This window comes from Aplidium turbinatum, chromosome 7, assembly GCF_918807975.1.
Source record: "Aplidium turbinatum chromosome 7, kaAplTurb1.1, whole genome shotgun sequence".
Classification (NCBI taxonomy): domain Eukaryota; kingdom Metazoa; phylum Chordata; class Ascidiacea; order Aplousobranchia; family Polyclinidae; genus Aplidium; species Aplidium turbinatum.
The window spans coordinates 18,781,496-18,805,955 of NC_137478.1; the positions used below are offsets into that span (position 1 = coordinate 18,781,496).

Here is a 24,460-nt window from a genome sequence, read left to right on the forward strand (position 1 = left end):
TATTTCAGATGATTTTCTAATATATTTTTTATATGCAAGTTGTTTTTTTCTATGAAGTTCACAGAGTTCAGCATCATACCAACATGGGTCTGCTACTATTCGGCGAGTCCGATTCGGCGAGTCCGATTCGACTAGTCCGATTCGGCGAGTTCCCTATTCGGCGAGAGCCTTTTTCGGCGAGTGCCCTATTCGGCGAGTTTTTGAAATTTTATTTTTGAAAGGGAATTATCGGGTACCGTAGCCTAATTATAATTGCCGTTTTTACATCGTTTTAACGTCGCTAAACGTTGAAATCGTGCAGAAAGGAATAAAAATAAAATGTTTGAACTATTAAATTAAAATTCGTCATGTCAGTTCAGTTGTTTTTATTTTTGACCATCATATGAAAAACAGTACACGTCAACATAGCAAAGGTGTAGAAAAAGGTAGAAGCGACAAAACGCAAACGTTAAAACGTGCTTGTGACCGAAGTAAGTTATTGAGTTGAAAGAAACATACGCGCCGACTTCCGGGGGGGCGGCGCCCCCCGTAAATTTTTGGTTGAGGGGCAACAAAAATGGTGATGACAACTGGTGTTTCAAAGATAAAGCACTTCGCGAAAGAGATTTAGATAATTTAAACGGACTTAAAGAATGCCGAAAGCAAGAAAAGCCTACGTTGCTCTTGCCCGCAAAACAGCAGCTGATCGCATGGCTATCTCATACAGTATGGAAATTTCAAAGTAGATGGTAGACTGTAGAGTAACTTACGCTGCTGGAATAGTCACGTAACTATTCACTGCAATATTAAGTAAACCAGCTAAATTAGACGCGCTATTTTCAACGAAGTTTTCCCGCTGTGAGACAATTATGATTCAACAGAACGCATTGTTTTCTTCGCAATGTGTGAGAATTAAATCGAAAACCGATAAAAAAAAAGGTGTTTAATGGTCTTGGTCGCAGATATTGCCTGCATTAACGACGTCTCTTACTGCTATTATCACCTAGCTAACCTGACATCATTGTTTTATGCGGCCGCTAAGGTTTGACATCGACTTTAACGATCATGGAATGTTACGTAATAATAAGAACGATTATATCCTACACGAAAAAATAAAAAAATGATCTCCTCTTTCTGTTTTGTCTAGTGAGCTTTGCATATTGCTCAACAAGTGCATAAAGTTTAGAATTAACAAGAAATCATTGAATTTGAAAATTAAGTTTGAATCACTGCAAATAAACGTATTCAAAACTTTTACTTAGGCCGAGGCGATTTCACACTCCGTCATCTACGTCGACAATGGTTTTTAGTGCGTTCATTTTGAAAATTGCCGAGCTGGAGACAACAGCTTGTCCCGTGTTAGTTGAACTTGTCTTTTTGAGGTGAAAATCACTTGCGAACATCTCGACCTTTACTCGAGTATAGCCTACTGTATTCAATAAAATACTATAAAGACTTTCGATAAAAAACAGAAGAGAAAACACTTCGCCGTTGTCAACGCTTTGAAAGTAAGTAAACTAATTAGCGAAACGAGGTTAATAAAACTGATACCGGGTTTTCACTCTGCTTGAGATCATGATTTTTTGCGTTTTATTTCGATAACTTCACTGTCTTGATCGTTGTTATTCACTCGCACGAAAAGGAAATGAATCGGCTTGTTTTCCAACAGTTCCAATTATGAGCTAACAATATCAAAATTTTTAGGACTAGGCGTACTGCATGCGTAAAACTAATCCTTTCAAGCAGCGCTTCTAATAAATTCGGTTTGCGACCTATTTGTTAATATAAACAAGACACTAAGCTTAATCAAAGACTATTTTAATTGAGTAAAATAGCGTTATGGTTATGACGTCATCACCTTTCTCGCCCCCCAAGGTTTTTTGAAAAGTCGGCGCCTATGGAAAGAAATTTGGCACGGTCGCAACACCTTCAGAAAAATTTAAGATATGAAGGGAAAATAAAACAAAGAAAATGTTACAAAAAAAATCATGTTTATGTCTATAAGTTAGTACTTTAGAATAGTTAAAATGATTAGTTTGGATCAACAAATGTGTGGCCTACAGCTTGGATTGAAAGGAAATTATCGGGTACCGTAGCCTAGTTATCCCGACCAGCAAAAATTTGTTCCAAGAACACAGTTCATCTTTACATTGTAGTAACAGAATAAAAAGGCTAACCAAATGTGTGGCCTATCGTGTTAACGTCGCTAAACGTTGAAATAGTGTAGAAAAGGGAGCTTTTGCTGACTAGGATACTTTGAAACTGAGAAACATTCACAGAAGCCTTTCGATTTGTTCCAAGAACCCAGTTAGCCTAACAGTTCATTTTTACATTGTAGTAACAGAATGAAAAGGCTAACCAAATGTGTGGCCTACAGCTTGGATTGAAAGGAAATTATTGGGTACCGTAGCCCAGTTATCCCGACCAGCAAAAATTGCCGTTTTTACATCGTTTTAACGTCGCTAAATGTTGAAATCGTGTAGAAAAGAGAACTTTGCTTACTAGGATACGTTGAAGCTGAGAAACATTCACAGAAGCCCTTCGAATTGTTCCAAGAACCCATTTAGCATAACATTTTATTTGTACATTGATTCAACGTCTGAATACATTATCTTAAAAATGCAACGTATCGTAGGGCTTCTGTGAATGTTTTTCAGTTTCAACGTATCCTAGTCAGCAAAGTTCTCTTTTCTACACAATTTCAACGTTTAGCGACGTTAAAACGATAGGCCACACATTTGGTTAGCCTTTTCATTCTGTTACTACAATGTAAAAATGAACTGTTAGGCTAACTGGGTTCTTGGAACAAATTTTTGCTGGTCGGGATAACTAGGCTACGGTACCCGATAATTTCCTTTCAATCTAAGCTGTAGGTCACACATTTGTTGATCCAAACTAATCATTTTAACTATTCAAAAGTACTAACTTATAGACATAAACATGATTTTTTTTTGTAACATTTTCTTTGTTTTATTTTCCCTTCATATCTTAAATTTTTCTGAAGGTGTTGCGACCGTGCCAAATTTCTTTCAACTCAATAACTTACTTCAGTCACAAGCACGTTTTAACGTTCGCGTTTTGTCGCGTCCACCTTTTTCTACACCTTTGCTATGTTGACGTGTATTGTTTTTGATATGATGGTCAAAAATAAAAATAACTGAACTGGCATGACGAATTTTAATTTAATAGTTCAAACATTTTATTTTTATTCCTTTCTGCACGATTTCAACGTTTTGCGACGTTAAAACGATGTAAAAACGGCAATTATAATTAGGCTACGGTACCCGATAATTTCCTTTTAAAAATTTCAAAAACTCGCCGAATAGGGCACTCGCCGAAAAAGGCTCTCGCCGAATAGGGAACTCGCCGAATCGGACTAGTCGAATCGGACTCGCCGAATCGGACTCGCCGAAACGGGCCATTCCGTACCAACATTGGGTTTTCATGTGTTTTACTGATTTGACAGGAAAACTATTTTTAAATAATTCGGAGTAATTGTTAAAAAACCTATTATAAGCTGCATCAGCGTTAGTTTCTTCCATAATATTTTTAGTGTTAAACTCTGATAGTCTTTCAACAAAATTACAGATGTTTGTGTTACTAAAGCACCTTCTCTCTTTGAAGTGGGAAAATTCTTGAATTAAACCTAATTGGGAGCATTGTATTACAGGCAGATGGTCAGCAATGCAGTCGACTATTATACCAGCATTTGTTTTGGCATTATAGACATTTGTCCATATGTGATCAATAGCTGTGGAACTGGATGAAGTAATTCTAGTTGGTTTAGTTATCAATGGGTGGAAGCTGTATTCAAACATTGCATCAACATAGTTACTAGTGTGACAGTTGTTATGGTCTAATAGATTGTAATTAAAATCTCCCATAATAAAACATTGTGCATTTGATTTTGATATTGTTTTTATAGTTAGAAGGAGTGTCTGCAGAAAATCAGAGTTGACAGCACAAAGTGATTGAGGGGATCTATAAATAGTACCGCAAGTTAACTTTTTCTTGTTCACAAATAAATCAACAAAAAGAGATTCAAACTTTTTTTCTTTCATAATAGTCAAGTCATTTCTTACAGAAAACATAAGATTATCTTTAATGTACAGTGCTACTCCTCCGCCCTTTTGTTTGCATCTGCTGTTTGCAAGAAAAACATACCCTGCTAGGGAGGTAAATTCACCAATCTGATTTATTTTCAGCCATGTTTCATTGATGGATATTATATGTGGTTTAATTTTCATTGAGGTTACAAGGGCTTGAAGTTTAGAGAAATTGTTTGGGTTGGATAGAGATCTAATGTTTAGATGCATAGTTATCAGGGATTCGTTTATTTGCATATTTGCTAATAATGAGCTTGCTTCAGCTGAACTGATATACACATCATTGACTTCAAAATGTAGATCTGGTTCATCATTACTGGCAATTTCATTTGCATTTGAGGATGAAAAAAGCTTGTTAAGTACTGAAGGTTCATTGTTAAGGGGTTGAGGAGCTGTGTGTATGAACAATTCTGAGAAATTAGTATCATCACAGTTTAAAAAGGGTAAAGAGTTTTGCAGACAATTTCTGCATAAGTAAAAATGATCAAGTTTTTTACATGTACCAGTGGGCATTCTTATATTACTGGTAGTGCATTTAAAGTGATAAGAAAAGCCACACATGCTGCAAAAGGTGGATTTCTGGTTGCTGCGAACAACCTTACTACATATGTTACATTTGGGTTTAAGCATAACAAATAAGGAACAAGGACTTACCTGTATAGCTGTGAAAAAACAAACCAAACTAAATGCAGAAAATGTAGCCTACTGGTTTACTGCCAGAAGCACTATTATTGTGCTATTGCTATTTTGGGAATAAATTGATCAAAAGGACAATAATAAAATGTACTAATGTCAGTTGACAGAAAACATATTTCTCTGATTGTCAGACTTGTAGTCCATGTACTACTTTGCAACCGTTTTTCTTCAGGGACCTTTAAGAATTTCATTTGTTAACTTAAACAGTTACAACATTTTTTCTGTCAAATTATTTTCAGTTGCAAATTCTTGGCAAATTCTGAAGTGAGTGCAATTACATCAATGGTCACTAATTCATACATGGACCCCAATATAAAGTTAATTTTACTAGTTTATTTAATTATTTATCAATATGTCATTATCAGAGAAAGAACAATGCTTCTATTTACAATTTAAACTGATAGGTTATTATAGGGATGTAGCTAAAATCAAGTTTATTTTATTTACTTAACTCTTCAATATCCTTTGTTGAGTGAACTTGGTGCTTTTTTTCCTTAACATAGGCGAAAATGTTTCCATTGATCGTGTAGACATTACTTTTCCCAAGTTTCTCTTTGCCTAAATAGAATTAAACTTGCAACAATGCTAAAATGATCACTTAGCGTTGTTGAAGTCTGGGCCTGGGCGACGTCCTACAATAGAATCGCTGCACCACGCAATAACTGCTTTATCGGGATTGTAATCCAGTAGTAGGTATTCAAACGACACTCGCACGAGTGTCTCCAATGTGGCTGATTTTATAAAAGTTCGCTACTCCACTAGAATTCTTTTTAGCAACGAAAAACAACGTTCGACATGTGTTGACGATGACGGCAAGGTAATAAAATAAGTATTTCAATGATTAAAACATTACTTGTAGGCTTTAACTGCCCTTTATCAGAACTGACGATGCACTAGCAAGTGCGAAATATTTTTTTCTGTTACATCTACTGACATCTGATCCTGTTGCCTTAGCAATTGAGGTTTTAGCTATTTCAATGATGTAGCCTACATTACTAAAAGACATTACTAAAAGAAGCATAATTTTTGCAAAATATGATCAAAAAATGTTTTCCCATTGATGTCAACTAACTTTGTTCTCCTTTTTAACAACGGTTCAATGTCCGACAACATCGAATCGACATAAAAACGACAATATTGCCAGCCGATGTAAATTAGCAATTCGGATTAAGACTTTGTTAAAATAAACGTCGGGAATTACAAACAAGACTTACAGCGCTGGCGATAGTGATGCAAGCCGCGCCGCGCCGCGCCGCGTACGCGGCCGCTTTTGACTTTTTCGCCGCGTGCCGCGCCGCGTGGAAGGTTGAAATGACAAAGCCGCGCCGCGCCGCTTGCCGCGTAAACTTTCAAGAAATTAATTTTTCGTAAACGTAAACTTTCAAGAAATTAAACTTTCGTAAACGTAAACTTTCAACTTTTCAAGAATCAGCTATGAAACTTCAAATTTAAATTGGAAACACGGATCAGTTATTTTTCCCTTCGGAAACCTTAAGATGGAAAGCTATGCAAATGCAAATTGCAAATGGCTTGCAGTTGACAGGGTTTTAGGGCTTGCTTGTCAGGGAAGCTGTACGAATGTTTTTGGTTAGTAGCCTAGCTGATAAGCTCAGTTACCAGGCTATAGGCCTAGCGCAACTACCGCATTATTTACTATATCAGTTAGCCCAGTGAGTTCAGGCTATAAGTTTTACTCTTGTGTGTGTAGTTCATATAGCCACTGGCATTATAATTGCATTATTGCTTACAAAAAGTGTTCAAAAGTCCTGATACTGGATCCAGGAACATTCTATTTGTCTTAGTTTGTATTATGTCTTAGAACTTAGATGCATTGCTGATAAGAGAATATGATCTGGTTAGCCTGGCCAATTAGTGCACAACTGTATTGGTACTAGGTTACCAGTTATATGCCATGGATGCTTTTTCCTACAATTGACTTTCTAAACAATAACTCGTTAAAATATTTTTTTTTAATTTTGTAATTTGCGGTGTGCGGTGCGGTGCAGTGTCAAAGTTCCAGATAAATTGCGGTGTGCGGTGCGGTGCGCGGATAGATGAGTCAGTTGCGGTGCGGTGTGCGGATAAAAATTTTGGGTTCGCTGCATCTCTAGCTGGCGATCGCAGATGGATATTCCATCAATAACAAATATTCCCCACACAATGCAACAGTGGCGATTATGACGCGCTAATCTAACTTTGCGTCACTCTTTGATACTGCATGTTTTCGACAGTTAGCCTAATCTACGATCATTGTATTGCGAAATTAAATAATTGGCTAGGAGAGACCGGCGGCCAAACTTGGCCGATTGAGGAGGTAGCACCGGCGGTTCATTCAAGCACTACTTAGCGGCCATGGCCGCAGGCTGCTTTAAGGCTTGACAGTAGGTTACATTATTATAAAATAGCATGATGCCCTTCTTTGTATACCGGACACTTGTAGGCTATCATTACTCAATACATAGTGAGCTGATAGATTAGCATTATCGCTATGTATTATCTTAAAACTTGAAAAAAAATTGGCCTTTTAGTAAACAAAAGTGCCCTTTTTTCGTAATCTTGCCCCCCCAGTCAAAAATCGTTCCGGCGCCCCTGAGAGTGCCTGCTTTTCAATGTGAAATTGCTTTGTGTTTTAGTCACAATTTTCCTTATAAACTCCATTGATTGCAGCCATTAAGATTGGCCAAGTGGTTAGCGCGTTGGGCTCGCAGTCGAGAGCCTGCATGTTCGACTCCAGCCACCCGCACTTGCTGTTGTTTCTCTGGGCAAGAAACTTTACGATAATTGCCTCTAGCCTACCCAGTGATCGATTTCGAGTAATGGGTAGTACCAAATTTAAGTCATAAGTAAAGTAGACAACCGGAAACAGACATTGCAGTCGGCTGCAGCGTGGGTCAGGTGTACGTCGGAAGGCGTACACCGATGCATAGCGCTCAAGTCCGCTTTCCCGCAATGCAGGATAAAGATAATAAAACAAACAAACAAACAATCCTTCTTGCACTCAGTTCAGTTGCAGAAGAAAAAATAGTATTAGCAGAGGGTGGGAATCGAAATTACTACTCCTCTGCCCTAACCATTAGGCAACGCTGGTTGTAGCGAAGCATTTAGTTAAATTTCTTTGTATCAAAATTTTTCGATCAGAATATCACGTGCCGAGTCACATGCCTGAAATCAGCTGAATCGCGAGTAGGCTACGCTTTTAGACGAGTGGGTAATGTTAAAGTGCCTACCTATCAGGTGCCCCTAGGTGGGCAAACTACGGCTCGCCCGCCAATGGTTTTCATGCGGCGCACCAAGATCAAGCCATACTCAGTTACTCACGATATTTTGGGACAAGATGTTAGTAAATTTGAAACAAAATTACTACGCAACGCCAAATAATATAGGCTAGTCATTATACTATTATACGCCTAGATCAGGGGTGGGGAACCTGCGGCCCGCGTGACTGTTCCATATGTGGCCTGCGTCAAAATTTCATTTTGAGGAACAACTTCAGACTTTGAAATACAAGAAAATTTGTTGTCATTGGAATCATGGGCTCCGTTAGAGGGGGGGCCGCGGGGGTGATTACCCCCACCAATTGGAGTGGGGGGGGGGGGGGTAAATAATGCAAAATTACCCCCCCCCCCACTAATGTTGAGATAAAAATTTCATTTTTTATATATTTTTTACTTTTGTGTTTTATTTTTATGTTTTTATTTTGTTGCACAACTTTTGAGGTTTTTGCTTGGAAACTCCGACTCGCAAAACAACGCCAAGTCATCTATGGCCAATGTATCCTGTCAAAAATATAGGCTGCGCATCACAATGCGCTATGTGTGACGTCATAGTTTCTCACTGCTACAAACTGTTTAATTTCGCTTTTACCACTCCCGAACGAAACCCACTACAGTTGCATTGTTTCAATGTCTTTATATTTTCGGTTGTTGTAAAAGTTAAAGCATTTTAGCTTTTATTTTATTCTGAATTGAATGTAGGCCTAGACCCTAGATTAGTGGTTTTCAACCTTTTTGGTGGAACGTAACCCAATGAAACATTCCAAAAGATCGAGGAACCCCTGTTCAATAATTTAATTGCCATATGCAAAAAACATCGTTTGATTAATAAAATTAAATTACTCATGTTCAGATTTATTTATGTACAATAAAAATTCAAACTGTATAAAAATTACATTTATTCTCATAAAAAATTCAATGAGAAACTTGAGCCATATAATAATAAAATAGACTCTCGGATTTGAATGAAAAATTTGAATGAAGTGCATACTGGATACTAGCGTCTGAAGTGCAGAATGTGGAGGACTTGAGCCAAGAAAGAAATCAGAGAGGAATTTTTGCGTACGACCCCTCTTCCAGTCAAAATTGTCTAAAAACCTCAAAAAATGTGGCAAATGTTAAAGAGCTTTTGCTCGCGATTTTAGATTCGTTGAAATAACTTTTCGATTTTAAATCGTGCTAAAGGGCAAAAAGTTTGCGCCTTCGGCGCGAAACATGCCGCCTAAGACGCTGTATAAGAAACTGAAGCTTTCAATAATGCGAAGGAGGGTCTGGGTGGCGACCTCGGACCTCCTAGAAGTATATGGGGTGTGATAATCCGATAAGCCCCCTGTCGATGTCAAAACATCGTTCCCGCCCCGGCTTAAATTACCCCCCCCCCCACTATCAGGAAGTGTCCGGAGCCCCTGATTGGAATCTATGCAGAGAACAACACGTGATGAAAACTTGTTTGAGAGGCTTGTAGTGGCAATGCGCCAATTTAATCTACCATTTGAAAGGTCTTGCAACAGATGGTGCTCCAGAGCTCCAGCCATGGTGGGTTCACAAAAGGGGTTGACTACACTTGTAAAAAGAGAAATGACACGTTACGGCCTTAATGCAAGTGATTTAGTGGTATGCCACTGTCTCATTCACCAAAACTTGTTTGCGAAGTCAGTTCAGCTTAGTAATGTCATGCCAATAATGATAAAATGCATCAATTTCATCAAAAGCAGAGGTTTGAACAGCCGCTTGTTTACTGGAAAATCTGAATACTGATTACCACGACCCTGTCTACCACTGTGCAGCTCGTTGGCTGAGTCGTAACGACATGCTTACACGCTTTTACTTGTTGAGAAGCGAAGTCGATCAGTTCATGGATAATCACGGAAACCATGTCGTCGAACTCACTGATAGCCAATGGTTGTGTGACCTAGCGTTTATGGTTGACATTAACAAGCACCTCTCCGAGATCAACGCCAAGTTGCAGGGAGCGAGTCCACTTTTGAACTCCTTGTTTGCAAAAGTGAAATCATTTGAAGCTAAACTACAACTTGAAAACAGTACAACTTGAAAACAGTACAACTGGAAAGTACAACTTGAAAACAATAACACCGCACATTTCCCTACCTTGCAAGAGCAAACGCCTTCTGCAACAGCCAAATGTAGCCTACCCATGTAGGCTACCGCATGTGTCAATTTTATGGAGACATTTAATGCAAGATTTTTGGACATAAAGAGTAAAGAAATGGAGTTAGATATTTTTGCCTCTCCTTTCAATGTAGTTGCAAGTTGCAACTGATGTTCCTAGTAACTTCCAACATGAAATAGTAGAGCTCCAGAGTGACGGTACGTTGAAAGTGATGTAGGTACCAAATCATTCCACTGCTCAACTTTTATCAACGCTACATAAATGCTGATGATTTTCCAGTCATGCGGAAACATGCTTTGAAATATGTGTCTCTGTTTGGAAGCAACTACCGTTGCGAGCAGTTTTTTTCCAAATTGAATCTAACAAAAATTCGGCTTCGCTCCAGACTGAATGATAAAAACGTCGAGATGCAGTTAAGAGTTGCAACATCTTCCGTGTCAGCAGACATCACACGACTCACCAAAAATAAAAACTTTCAGCCATCCCACTAGCTGTGAAAGTGAAATAAATCATTGTCTACTTCGCTGCATTTTTTATCTGTAAACAAAATTTCGAAAATTTTAGTGACCCGCCTGTGATATTTCTCATTTTATGTGGCCCGCAATACTACAAAGGTTCCCCACCCCTGTCCTAGATCAATATTGACTGTGAGTAAATAACTTCTTGAACTACGAAATGGGACAACTCTTAAGATTTTCGAAAAAAGTTTTTGAAATTTTGTTCTAGTTAGTTGAGCACCACTTATTTGTAAAAACAAAGTGTTTCATGTTAGTTATGGACGTAAAGCTATAAGCGGTCTTGCTAAGAAAAAGTTGATGCAGAAATTTCGAAAGTTGTAATAAATTTGTGGCAGAATACGGTGCGATACTGATGAGCCCAGCCTCATGGGCGAAACACGTGTCTGTCGCTGTCAATTCTTGCTACAAATCGGCTGCCGAGAAACATATTGTAAGAAGTATGTTGAGTCAAAGGCACATCGGTTGGTGACTTTCCAACCATTGTACTAAAACCACTTAAAGGTTGAGCAAAATGGTTGGAAAGTCATAAGAAAATGTTTTAGGTCTAGGCTACATTTGTTTGTTTTGTGTAAAGTTTTTAGTCCATGAGTGACGCCAAATCGGAGATATCTAAAGAAGGATATAAGAAGGTTTTCATTACGTCTGACAATAGAAGGGCTTCTGTTTACCATAAAATGACAATTGGCACCGATAGGGTAGTTTAATTAATCTTGCTATGATAACCTGTAGCCTATAGCGCTATTAGCATCACGCCTAGATATTCACTGCATGCTCATGGTTACGCCTACTTGTTAATTCAACTACCGTAGGCTACTCGTATACTTGCTTCAGACCGACTGGTAACTTTTCAACTGTCTTCATAAAAAAGTATTCGTTACGTAACATTTGCTAACTGTCTTCTGTAGCTAACCATACCAGCTGCACTACAAAACTTTCTGCAATTTAAAAAAGAACCGCATGTTTAAGACGCTACAAACTACCGCCCTGGTAGTGTTGTGAGAATAAGGCAATCGCTGCGAGCCTTCGTATCTCCTTCTTTAGATATCCCTGCGCCCGATTTTTACCTTTTTTTAAGTGTGTGACTGAACGGAAACGTAGCCACTTAAACATGTTAATTCCCAGTAAAATTCCAATTGCAACAATAACACTGCAAAACAATCAGAAGCTACGCCGTTCGTGACGTCATCAAGGTTGCGTTTCCGGGAAGAATAAATAAAAAACGCAAACATGTTTAAAAGTGGCTTCTTATTCCAAGAATGATAAAAAGTCAACAAGAATGTTAACAAGCAAAACATTGTCTTCAGTATGTTCTCAACCGTCACAATTGTTTCTTATCTCTTACACCTGAAGAGACTTTGGAAAGATTGATGACGTAGACCTACTCATTTTTTTAAATTAAAAATCTATAGCCTATAATAGGCTATTTCAAAATAAATTGACTTCCCCGTTAGCTATGGACTTGATTTTTCCTTTTTCCCTTGATGTTGGCTCATAAAAAGCCTGTGGGATATACAGTAGTTAAATAGGTTAAAAGTTAAACGGCAAACTTGTATGTGGTTTTTCGTCACAGCGTTTTACTAGCAAAGAAGTTACAGTAAAATAATATCACGCTGCAAAAAAATAGGTTAAGCCTTGAACGATATAAAAGATAAAAGCCGTGTGCTGCAGTAGCCTACAGTAAGCACATAAAAAGTCAAAAAATGGCACAGCGCCGTCAATTGGTAAAAATAAATCAATAAGCTAAAACCTTTTAAGCTTGTTTTAAAATAAATTAAATGAATAAGTTTGGAGATATTTCATCAAGATGAATCAAAATTATGAAAAAATACATTCATAAAAAAATTGGCGAAATAGTATAAGTAACCTATCATAGTTGCGATACCGCATATTTTGTTACAAACACAACAAAACAATAAAATGATGACAACAATATCAGTCATTGACTGGTTTCATAGGTCAACAAAAAACTAAGAACTGATTTAGCGAAATTTTGGGGTGTTGAATCTGAGCTCAGATTTTTTCTATCATATGATTTGAAGTGGGGTAATCAAGAGTGACTATTTTTGCTAAAAGTTACATAATATAGCCCATGACGTCGTATCCACCGACCTCTACATAAAGCCAGAGCAAAAGGAATATACTAAAAAGGCAAAAATAATTAAAATAAATTTAGATCTGGGAACAAGCCATGAAGTTGCTTGAAAATTTGCAATTTGATGCAAAACATTAGCAAACCTGGTGCTCAATTAGCCTAATCCTTTTAGATTATTACTATTGACATCGAAATTGTAGTCCGTGGGCACACTTTACCTATGTTTCCCCTTGGCACAGATTTCTCGATATATCACTGTTTGTAAACTCTATGTAAATGCAACACAAATTAAACCCATCTAGGAACTCTTCACGGCTACCGCAGTGTTTTTCCTATGAAAGAGCTTTAAAAATACACTGAAAAAAAAATCACTTGGTGTGAGCAAATTAAACACTAAACATTGGACGACTTTGTGTCGGCGATCGGAATCGTGGAGGCTCACGGTACCTGAAACCATCTCAGAGTTTGAAAAAACACGTGTCACAAAGCAAGAAGATAGACAGGTTTATATAAATACGTCAACGAAATTGTTTAGATACGTTGACATGCGCCACGACCACCATTGGTGGCAGGTTTTACTTATTACCGTTGCAGCTGCGTTTACCATTCACGTATTGATTGTATTGTCACGGACGAGCTTACAAATCACGTGATGCTAAATTATTCTTCGTAACGAAGGAATACCATAGACTACATATAAATCATGTAATTTTTGGAAAAATAACACTTTTAGTTGTCATACTTCAAAATCTTGACGTGGTAAAATTAATCTGATCTAAATTTATGATTAAGAAGGCTCCCACAAAATTATCCTAAATCAGTTTTCAAAATTAGTGCAGCAAAATAGTTTTGACCAGTGTTAACGTTAAAATCATGCAAATAATCTTGAACACTTCATTGATAAAATCCCCAAAACCACATCCTCACGGTTCCGTCTTTGCTGCAAGTGACGAGGTAGTCGTCTGTACACTAAAAACGTAAAGTCTGTAAATGATTGAAGCAATATTTTTTGAACACTTCTTAGGTTACCTAAGCCTTCGTTAAACTTATACATTCTCAATTTTTCCAATATACTGCAATGCAAAGTTTGTGGTTGAACTAGCCTACTATTAGCTCACTATGTAACACACACCATGGAACACAGTAGATATATATTTAGCTATGATTTGTGCGGTACAGTGATAGAAGAGCCTGATGGATGATCTTGGTTTAATATTACCTTACAGTATGTCGATACCTCACTGCCGTGTCTAGACGAGGCACAAACTGACAAGTGTTGATATGAGATAACAACATGATTTGGCAAGCCACTCAAGCCAAACAAATATGTTTCAAGATTGACACGCAAAAAGAATGTGTATGGTGTAGCATGCACTTATTCGGGTGGGCCGATTTTAAAATCAAGCGTACGCTGGTGTGAGAGCAGTTGCAGAAGAGTAAGTGAATTCCGAAAAAAAATTCTGTTACTGGCACTCGCTGGCAAGTTTTATTTAACAGCCACATTTAGAATATTATCGCTAAAAAAACCTTAGCCTCTGCAGAGCGACAGTCAATAAATTATTTCATTATTAAAAACGAACTGATTTACTGAACAACTGAAGAGTAAGAACAGACAACTTTTATCTATTTCATCGTTCTTCAGAAGTTTAGGCTTTGACATTAGGTAAACCATAGAGAAATAAAACAAAGTAACTTTAGCGGGTTGAACATGATGTATTACATACACAAATATAACATAATTAAAAATAAACTCTAACGTTTTCGACACGTACGTGTGTCCTCATCAGGAATTACATATCTGCAATATACATAAAATGAAATTAGTAAGGTAAATTTCACTTTGCACTATAACTGTAACTGTATACTAACGACACTCCAGACTGACAAGCACAAACAGAACAAGTGATACACGAATGATTACAAGTAAATTATATGGTGGGAAACAGATCACATGAGGTGTAAACTACAGGCATTTGACAAACAATTAAAACACACAAAAAAGGAACGATAAACCACAGGCGAATGACTGCCGGTTGAGAGACGGATTATTACGTTTGATTCTTAAGGCTTCCATGATCTTAGTCTGAAGTTCAGATCTGTCTCGAGAGATGATTTTAAATTGGTCGATCGAGACATTGTCAGTGCAAGTTTCACAAGAGGTGGTGTGCTCTTTAATTGCACTTTTGGTTGTTAAGTTTGGGTTTAAGTGCTCCCCGGCCCTTGTCAACAAATGTCTGGTTGACATTCCAATGTATGCCTGGTTTGCGTCATGCAAACAACTAAATTTATACACAACATTTGAAGAAAGAGCAAAGGGGGTAGGCGACTTCAGTTGAAAATATTGGTGCACTTTAAATATTTTATATACAGGATGAATGTCACATGAAAATTTCTTTTTTTATAAGTTTAGCTAGGTTTTTTGCAAAGCTTGTTGAATCTTTTCCTAAACAGGATATACTAATAAAATAACTCAAATCTACTTCTTCAGGCGTGTCTTTTGGTTCATCAGCCATGATTTGTATACAGTTACTGTTATAGTGCATAGTCAAATTTACCTTACAATTTTCATTTTATGTATATTGCAGATATGTAATTCCTGATGAGAACACACGTAAGCGTCGAAAACGTTAGAGTTTATATGTTATATTTGTGTATGTAATACATCATGTTAAACCCGCTAAAGTTACTTTGTTTTATTTCTCTATGGTTCAACAAAGCAAACTCTCTACCAAAGCTTTGACATTAGGTAAGAAAATAAATGTTTTTGACGAAAGAAAAAAAGGAGTACTGCTGCTAAGCCTATACAGTACACCAAATTTACTCTGGTTTTAAACGCATAACGCTTCCTTTGCAAACAAACAAAAATAAACCTGAATGTATTTGCCACCAGTGAAGAACTACAATCAGGTCCATGTATAGAAACTAAACTAATCACTGCAATTCAACGTTGGATTACCTTCAGCCCAGTCACAGCCATAGTGTGGCCTTGCAATATTCTGACGCATTGCCTCGACTTGATGTCCCATTCCTTCACAAGCTTATCGCTGAAAAAACAAAACAAAACCGAAACATCCAGTAAAGCTTTCAAACAGCAGTCGGCATTATTTTGTTTTGTGGCATATTTTGTCAACTTTGAGACCAGAAAATGTGGCGATTTAGAGATACAGATTGTTTATTCGCTTTTCAACATTGCAAGAGAAATACATAGGGAGAAAAAAACATATAGGCCTACTGTTGGCAAGAAGCACCAACAAACCATGCAGTTTTCTAGTCAACGTGCTTCTTTTATAAAAAAAAAAAAAACACACGAGATAACAGTGAAAAAAAAATAAACATATAATGCAGATACACACTAAAGTAATGGTTCTCAGCTGGAGGAGGGGGGGGGGGGGGGGGTGGGGCACGTCCCTCCTTGGGGGGCGTCAACCATTTTTTTATGGAAGCGCGAGCTTTCCAACAATGTATAATCTTTTTACAGTAGTTTTAATGTCCTGAAGTATTTTCTTGCCATTTAAATTTTTTAAGAACTAGAAATCACAGGCCGAGCAATAAGTTATGCAGACGGAGCTGTTGTTGCCCTTCTTCTGCAATCTGGTTTCGTCATACGCGAAAACAAAAAGAGTGAAATCGTTTAAGTGTTCACCCATTGCGTTATTTATCGAAGAGTCTTAGCATTCAAACCTCTGCCTCCAGTAAAGCAATGAAAGGTGTCCTGAACGTATGTATCAAGGCAGTCAACTTTGTAAGAGCAGAGTGCTTTATAAAAACTAGAATTCTTGTAGTCGTTTTTCAACACGAGTAAGGAGATACAACCTGATTGTTATCATCATCCGTTCAGTCAGATACAACTCTCAGTCACTCTATCGACCTTCTCCTCCACAACTCTCGAATCCTCACAACTCCCTTCAGCTCTTCTATGCCCATCCCGCTGTCATTCGTCACAGTATCGAGCCATCTTGTTTTTCGGGACGACCCTTCCCTCTTCCTCCTCTGACTAAACCAAGCATGACGTCTTTTTCCAGTGATGTGGTTCTCATTGTTGTAAATATATTTTTCTCAGTCCCTCAAAACTTTCTCAGTACAGTTGTTGACGAAATTATTGCCCAGTTATCTGTCCTTGTATTGTAACATAGATTGTGACGAAATCGTGACGTCATCATTGCGATGCACTGTCACGCTTAAACGACAATCTCTCATTATTCTGTATTTACTAACTCGTGTTTTCGCTACTTGGCGAAAACCTGTTTCGGCTTTATTGACGATGTGGGAATCCATCGGACGGACGTATTAAAGTGTGCAGTGACTATTCCACATCACAATTGAATCCGTCTCTTGTTGACAATATATAATCACTCATGTGGAACTTGATTAATTTGGGGTCGCTGATCACGAATATCAACTTGAAATTCGTTGATTAGCTCTAGTTTTTGAGATAATGATTTTGAGATGCCAAACTGTGCTTTACTTGCTGACGTGGAAAGCAGTGTGAGTTTTTCCGTTGTAGCTTGCATCGGTCAGATAGAGTTGGGCACTTAATATATTTGTTGGAAGATAGATGACGTGTCCATTCATACTATTTTTATTTTGACATATGTTTGAGTTGGGTTGTTTGCTTGCTTCTTTTGTAAAAACTTCATGTGTTTAGCCTTAACTGCTCTTTCTGCAGATGCCTCGAAAATGCATCAACAAAGCAGACAATTTCTCCTACATTTGTGGTGAAATAACTTTTTCTTCACAAAAACGAAGTATAACGGCTTTTACGGCTGTGGTCAGGAAAGCATATCACTTGCATTTTGGATGCAAAGTTGGTGATCAGGGCAAGAGTTGGGCCCCTCACACATGCTGTAACTCATGTGGTGCAAATCTTCGGCAATGGCTAAACGGAAACTGACAACATAAAGCAACTTCTAAGATGCATAAAGTATGACCAACATCAATGGCAGCTGTGTGGTGACTTCAAGGTAGTAGCTCTAGCTATGGGTCTGCAGCTAGGTTATACTAAGTACTGCTGTTTTCATTGTGAATGGGATAGTCGAGCTAAAGATTCCTACTACATCAAGAAAGACTGGCCTCTCCGTCAATCATTCACTCCAGGGGAGAAAAACGTTCTACATCCACCACTTGTTGAATCAAATAAGATTTTGTTGCCACCGTTGCACAGAAATCTGGGTTTAGTGAAGAGCTTCGTCAAGGCAATGGACAAAGCAGGAGCTGGTTTCATGCATCTCGACAAAAAATTTCCCCGAATGAGCGAAGCGAAAATAAAGGAAGGTGTGTTTATAGGTCCCCACATAAAGCACCTTCTCGAAGACGGTGAATTTGATCAAGTGTCATTTGGCAAAGAGAAACTTGCATGGGAAGTGTTTAAGTTGCTGGCCACAAAATTCCTGGGGAACAAAAGAGCTGACAACTACACGGAATTGGTGTCCAATCTCATTAAAGCAAACAGATATATACATGGGGTGCAATATGTCACTGAAGATACATCTTTTCGACTCGCACCTGGATTTTTTTTGCACCAAATTGTGGAAAAGTTAGTGATGAGCATGGCAATGGGAAAAAGGTACCAGGGAAAACAGAATCAATCAATGCTTGCTGACTTTTGCTGGATGATATCTAGAGATGCTCAATTAACCGTATACAAGCGACAGGAGAACAGATAAAATAGATTAGAAATTTATATTTGAAAAGTGACAGTTATTTGTTGCATGTGCTATGCTGAAATATAAACGCATGCAATTATTACACCGTTTGTAGATTGTTACTGTTGTGTTCAATAAAGTGCACCAAGGCTTGCCATATGTAAATCAACATACAAAAATGAAACAAGTTTTTATTTTTTAAAAATACATAAGAATAAATTGTTTTCTTATCAGAAGCAAAAAACTTTTGAAAAATTGTTGAACAGTGTAATGTACAATCTGAGGTATTTTATACACAAATGATTGATGATTATCCAAAAAAAATACATTCTAATTACAGTAGAAGTTTCATAGCCAAACTATACATCTTAAAAAGTCGAGGTGACAAGGAAATCCAGTGAGCTTAGGATGTTTAAGTAGGACGCTGCACTCGTAGATGGTAACTTTAAGTGGACTAATCAAGCAACAGCTCATTTAGATGCCTTGAAAACAAACAGCATAAAATAAGTTTCAGATACAAATGAAAACATGGACCAATCAATTTTTTTTGAAGAAGACTTATTTTCTACATAAGACTTTAACTATTTGTCTTCCTATTTGCTCGCTTGTCTGAACTCAAGATATTCAAAGACTATTAACAGTGCTCGAATCTATATCTTTGCACCTTTTTTTACTGCAGTTGTCAAGACCTAGGACAGGCTGAGAGTTGAAGGCTAAAGCAACGTTGCGTAATTTCTGAAATCAAGTTGCTTATAAAGTACGATACCTCACTATTATGTACCGTAATTAACGAAAACAAAAATACTTTTGGTGTTACCATAGTTCGCAACTGGAAAAGGGGGAGGGCGCAAAACATGCAATCATTGTTAAAGGGAGATGTGCCAAAAAAAGGTTCAGAACCACTGCACTGAAGCAACGTATAAGATACAAACAGTGAAGTATGACGTTCGTACGAGCAGTTTATTAACTTGTGTATCATTAAAAGCGGCATTGTTTAACAGATGTGCGTGTGCACATGATTTAATATGAACGTAACAACAAAATGTTCTGCAATGAGGTTATCTTAAGGTTATTTAAACAGGTAAATTAGCTTTATTCGAAATTTATCAGCATATTTTTGTAAAGCTTTTTGAACGCATTGGTTTGTTTTTGTTGATTGTTCTACAGTATTTCACTCCAGAGTTTCGTTTCTGTGTGTGTTGTTTGACTGTTTGCTACAGATATAGTGACTTGTGAAAGAAATAAAGCAATTTATCTACTTGCCGAGTGTCATGTAAGTGAATATTCTCTAGCTTAACGAAATAATCCTGAAATATGATGGGTAAATTACGAAGGGTTTATGCATAAATTTAGCAATTGCGTAGATAACGTTGATTAATTATTAAGTTGATGGAGCATGGCCTTTAGAGCTTGATAATACCACAAAAAATGGTAAAACTTCATACACAGCCAGCACCAACAGAGCACTGCACGCAGCCGGTACTCGGCAAACTAAAACAAATCTAGACACCTTTATGCAAAGCAGTAAATCTACCGTGCGTAATTAAACGTAAATTTCAAAACTTTTGGACATAAATTTCAATTTGTTTTGCCAGAGGTCTTAGAATATTCTGTTGTATCCTAAAACCAGTGCTGAAGTTGGATTTAAAAAAAGGCCGATTACTCCCCTACTGTAGTGCAGGTTCACTAAAAATTGATGTGGTTTCCAATTCATCATACTGATGTGGTATAGTCAGTTAAGTGATATATAACAAAACTAAAACGACTAAAGTTTCTCAAACAGTTAGTAACCTCAATAAACAGTACTGGTATACAGTTCTTTACTTCTGAAAAGATCAAAAAAAACAAAAGTAGGCCTTTTAGGAATTGATCACAAAACATGACATAGCAAGCTGTAACTCTACAGGCCACGGATAGATTAAGTTGATCATACTATGATCATACTCTCTTTGGTCATACTATGATGTGCCAATCGAGGTTGTCATGATGCATGAGATGCTAGATTTATAAAACATTCAAACTAAAAGTTTTTTTGTTAGAACCATCTACAGTAGCAGTCATTCGTATAAGATAGAAGTGAGGTTTTGTAGGCAACAATTCCATTGTGCGAAAGCAGTTGAATGAGAGGCTTGCATTGTTCTCTCACAATACGCCAAGATAACCAAAACAAAATTGAGAACTTACTCTGCAGCAGTGAAAAAACGAGACCGGTAAAAGGCGATTTCGTTGATTTGCGCATGATGTCCTTCCACTTCTGCTAAAGGGGTATCAGCGCCATCTACTTCCCACAACAGCACATTTCCTTCGAAATCTCCACTGATTATCAAATTTCCTTTTCGCTGTAACAAAATACGTCACGTCACAGTAAAAAGTTTAAAATCAGCGATTTTTCTTGAAGAAACCTAACGATACCCAGCTTCCAGTGTATGATACGCCAAGAGCTTGCCAAAGGAAAGAGAAACATGCTGGATAAAATGAACGATTTAAATCCCTTTTAAAAGTGATTAAGTCTTCAGGACAAACGTCTCGCATTATATTGATATGCGATAATATGCTGCCGTTGTGAAGTCCAAACCTATCCGAGCATTGACTAGCCTTTAAGATAGGTGTTAATATCGAATGTGACTTTGGAAGCCAAGTTTGTGGTGAAATGTACGTGAGCAAAAGTCACATTGTATAGAAGGTGTGTAACGTGGTTTAATTAAGTTTTTCTTTCTGGTCTTGCGTTTCTCCTGAGCCTTTCGCTTCCTGTTTTCTTTTATTTTAAACCCGGTGCCGTCCTTAATTTTTATGCTTCAGAATAATGTGCCACTAATAAGTTATTTCCATAATCCTAGGTCCATGTTGGCTTGTATAAGGAAACTTTAAATTGGTGTTATACCCCATTTTTTCGGGTCTTTTCTCTGTCTTCAGTTTCCCATAGAGCATTATTCGAGGAAGCTTTATTTGGTCCATCCGCAAAACATGTCCGGTCCAGCAAACACGATATTGTCAGATGGTGGCTTTTATACTGGGCAACATAGCACGATCGAATGTTACATCGTTGTTAAGACGATCGTCTAAACAAGTTGGCAGTATTTTCCTTAGTTTCTTTTGCTGGAAAAAGTCAATTTGTTTGATGTCACAACGGTATGATGTCCAGGTTTCACAAACATAGAGGAAGGTGAAGAGAACGACTGCAAAGAAGACAATAATTTTCGTGAGGATATAGTTTTCTATGAGCACAATGTGTTGCTTTTATGCAGTGTTATCTTTGAGCATGATGGTGTTGTATGCTACCGAGGTAGGAGAAACGGTCACTTCAGCCAGAGTCCTTTCGTTGATATTTATTTACGGAGAGGTAACCAGATGGTACTTGGTTAACCATCCTGGTTGTATCAATGATAACTCAAAATGCTCAGAAGAGTCGTTGAGAGTGATGGCTATCATTTGAAGATCTTCAGAAGGCAGAGCTGGCGTGGCATTTTCATCGGAAAATTGCAGCTCGTGGATTGTAGGCTATGGCAAAGGTTATCGACTTTACTTGAACGCAGGAAAAATGAAGAGTCCTCCACCCGTGGGGCAGCGCATGTTGATATCAGAAGATGTGCATTGTGCAATGTGCATGGGATCTCATTTAGCAGAGCAGTCACAAAAATGTAGATACAAGTACACATTTTTAAGATCATCTGTAACAGGGAATGAATCGAATAGAGGGTATTTGTCTGACAGACTCAAGCAGGGTTTTTTTTTAAGGTTTGGTTTGGGTGACCGCTAAGTAGTTTTAAGAGACCGCAAGTGTTTCATTTAAATACCAAAAAATAGCCATATTTGCTTAAGACATAGCGAGAAACAACCATTACTTTTCTACTGTAGTTGCAAGTCCAAATTTTGGGAAACCGCTTGAAAAATTTGGGGGACCGTTTCGGTCCCCCAAAACACCTTAAAAAAAACACTGGACTCAAGCATACCGGCATAGAGAGCACAAATCAGGTAATGTAGTCATCAGGGCATCCAAATCAAGCAAGAACAGTACGCATAGCAGGTCGGGAAACCATTAATTCGTCTCTTGAGGTACCAAAAGATTACTGAAAGAGGTTGTAGTTGTTTATGACACTTTTCTTGGGATTATTGAGCACAAAAGATCATGTTTGCAGTACCATGTCAACAACCAAAACCACATTGAGACTTTGGAAGTACATTCTCGTATAGCGTGATGAGACTGAATTAAAAAGAATGTGAGCTAATCTTGCTGATGATGCTAAGGAATGAGAAGCTACGATAGTCATTACAGTGTTTTCTTTCTCCATTCTTGAAAACTGTGCTTATATTTGCATCTCTGAAAAGTCGCTTGAGAGTGTTCTTGTTTCACATTTTGCTTTGATTTTTCTTGTGTTTATAACCGATTGTTTTCTTAACTGCAGCGGACATTGCATCTCTGAGTGTACTCCGGCGTTGTCTGGAAGGTTCAAATCATACAGGTTTCTACTCATTTCTTCTTGAGACAATAACAAGTTGTTTGGATCATAAAATTTGCTGCAGTGAAATCGGCGATAAAGAATGTTTGTTAAGATGCGTCTGGTTCGTTGGTCTATAAATTTTAATGTTAAGACGGCATATCAGAAGGCGGTGAATCGTCCAATTCTTACGTCTCCTCGGTCCGTTGTTCTTGTGAAGACATAATCGAGGGTGTTCCATTGTTTGGACAAAGGGCGTTTCCAGGTCATCTCAAAAAATTTCACAGTTTACGTTACCGTTTCCAATACCATGATGATCTACTGTATGACACCTTTCCACACATGATGGTTTTTGCCAACTCTAGCAAGATAGGATGCGTGAGCTGATAGTAAAATTAACTTTGTTTTATTTCCAAATGCGAGTGTTGGACCGTAGTCTGAAATCAGAGTGAGATAGCGTTTTCTGGTGAGTGGAATTCTTATCGTCATCATTCATTCATTGAATCATACGCGCCGACTTCCGGGGGGGCCGGGGGGCGGCGCCCCCCGTAAACTTATGGTTGAGGGGCAACAAAAATGGTTATTACAAGTGGTGTTTCAAAGATAAAACACTTCGCGAAAAAGATTTAGATAATTTAAACGGACTTAAAGAATGCCGAAAACGAAAATTGCCTACGTTGCTATTGCCCGCAAAACAGCAGCTGATCGCATGGCTTTCTCATACGGTATGGAAATTTCAAAGTAGATGGTAGAGTAACTTATGCTGCTGGAATACTCACGTAACTATTCACTGCAACATGAAGTAAAGTCAGCTAAATTAGACGCGCTATTTTCAACGAGGTCCTCTTTCTGTGAGATCAATTATGATTCAACAGAACGCATTGTTTTGTTCGCAATGTGTGAGAATTAATTCGAAAACCGTTAAAAGAAAAGGTGTTTAATGGTCTTGGTCGCAGATATTGTCTGCATCAACGACGTCTCTTACCGCTATTATCACCTAGCTAACCTGACATCATTGTTTTATGCGCCGCTAAGGTTTGACATCGACTTCAACGATCATGCAATGTTACGTAATAAGAACGATTATATCCTACACGCAAAAATAAAAAAATCGATCTCTTAAAAACAGCTCTCCGCTGTTTTGTCTCGTGAGCTTTGCATATTGCTCAACAAGTGCATAAAGTTGAGAATTGACAAGAAATCATTAAATTTGAAAATTAAGTTCGAATCACTGCAAATAAACGTATTCAAAACTTTTAATTCGGCCGACACCATTTCAAACTTCGTAATCTACGTCGGCAATAATTTTGCGGCAGTAAAAATGCGTTCATTTTGAAAACTGCCGAGCTGGAGACAACAGCTTGTCCCGTGTATAAGTTGAACCTGTCTTTTTGAGATGAAAATCACTTGCGAACATCGCGACCTATACTCGAGCATGTGGGGTATTCGATAAAAGACTATATAAACTGATAGCGGGTTTCCACTCTGTTTAAAATCATGATTTTTAGCGTTTTATTTCGATAACTTCGCTGTCTTGATCGTTGTTATTCACTCGCACGAAAAGGAAATGAATCGGCTTGTATTCCAA

At 37.8% G+C, this 24,460-nt stretch overlaps 1 protein-coding gene across 2 annotated transcripts in view; it reads right to left on the reverse strand.

Annotated features, from left to right (window-relative positions):
- Positions 1-11,937: 11,937 nt before the first annotated feature.
- Positions 11,938-24,460, reverse strand: part of LOC145774753 (uncharacterized) — a 43,141-nt gene continuing 30,618 nt past the window's right edge. For both annotated transcript variants that reach the window (XM_082586058.1, XM_082586057.1), the window contains 3 exons: positions 20,621-20,775; positions 15,751-15,838; positions 11,938-13,763 (listed from right to left, as the gene is read on the reverse strand). In XM_082586058.1, the coding sequence (XP_082442184.1) occupies positions 13,689-13,763; positions 15,751-15,838; positions 20,621-20,775 (318 nt within the window). In that variant the 3' untranslated portion in view covers positions 11,938-13,688. The remainder of the gene's footprint in view (positions 13,764-15,750; positions 15,839-20,620; positions 20,776-24,460) is intronic.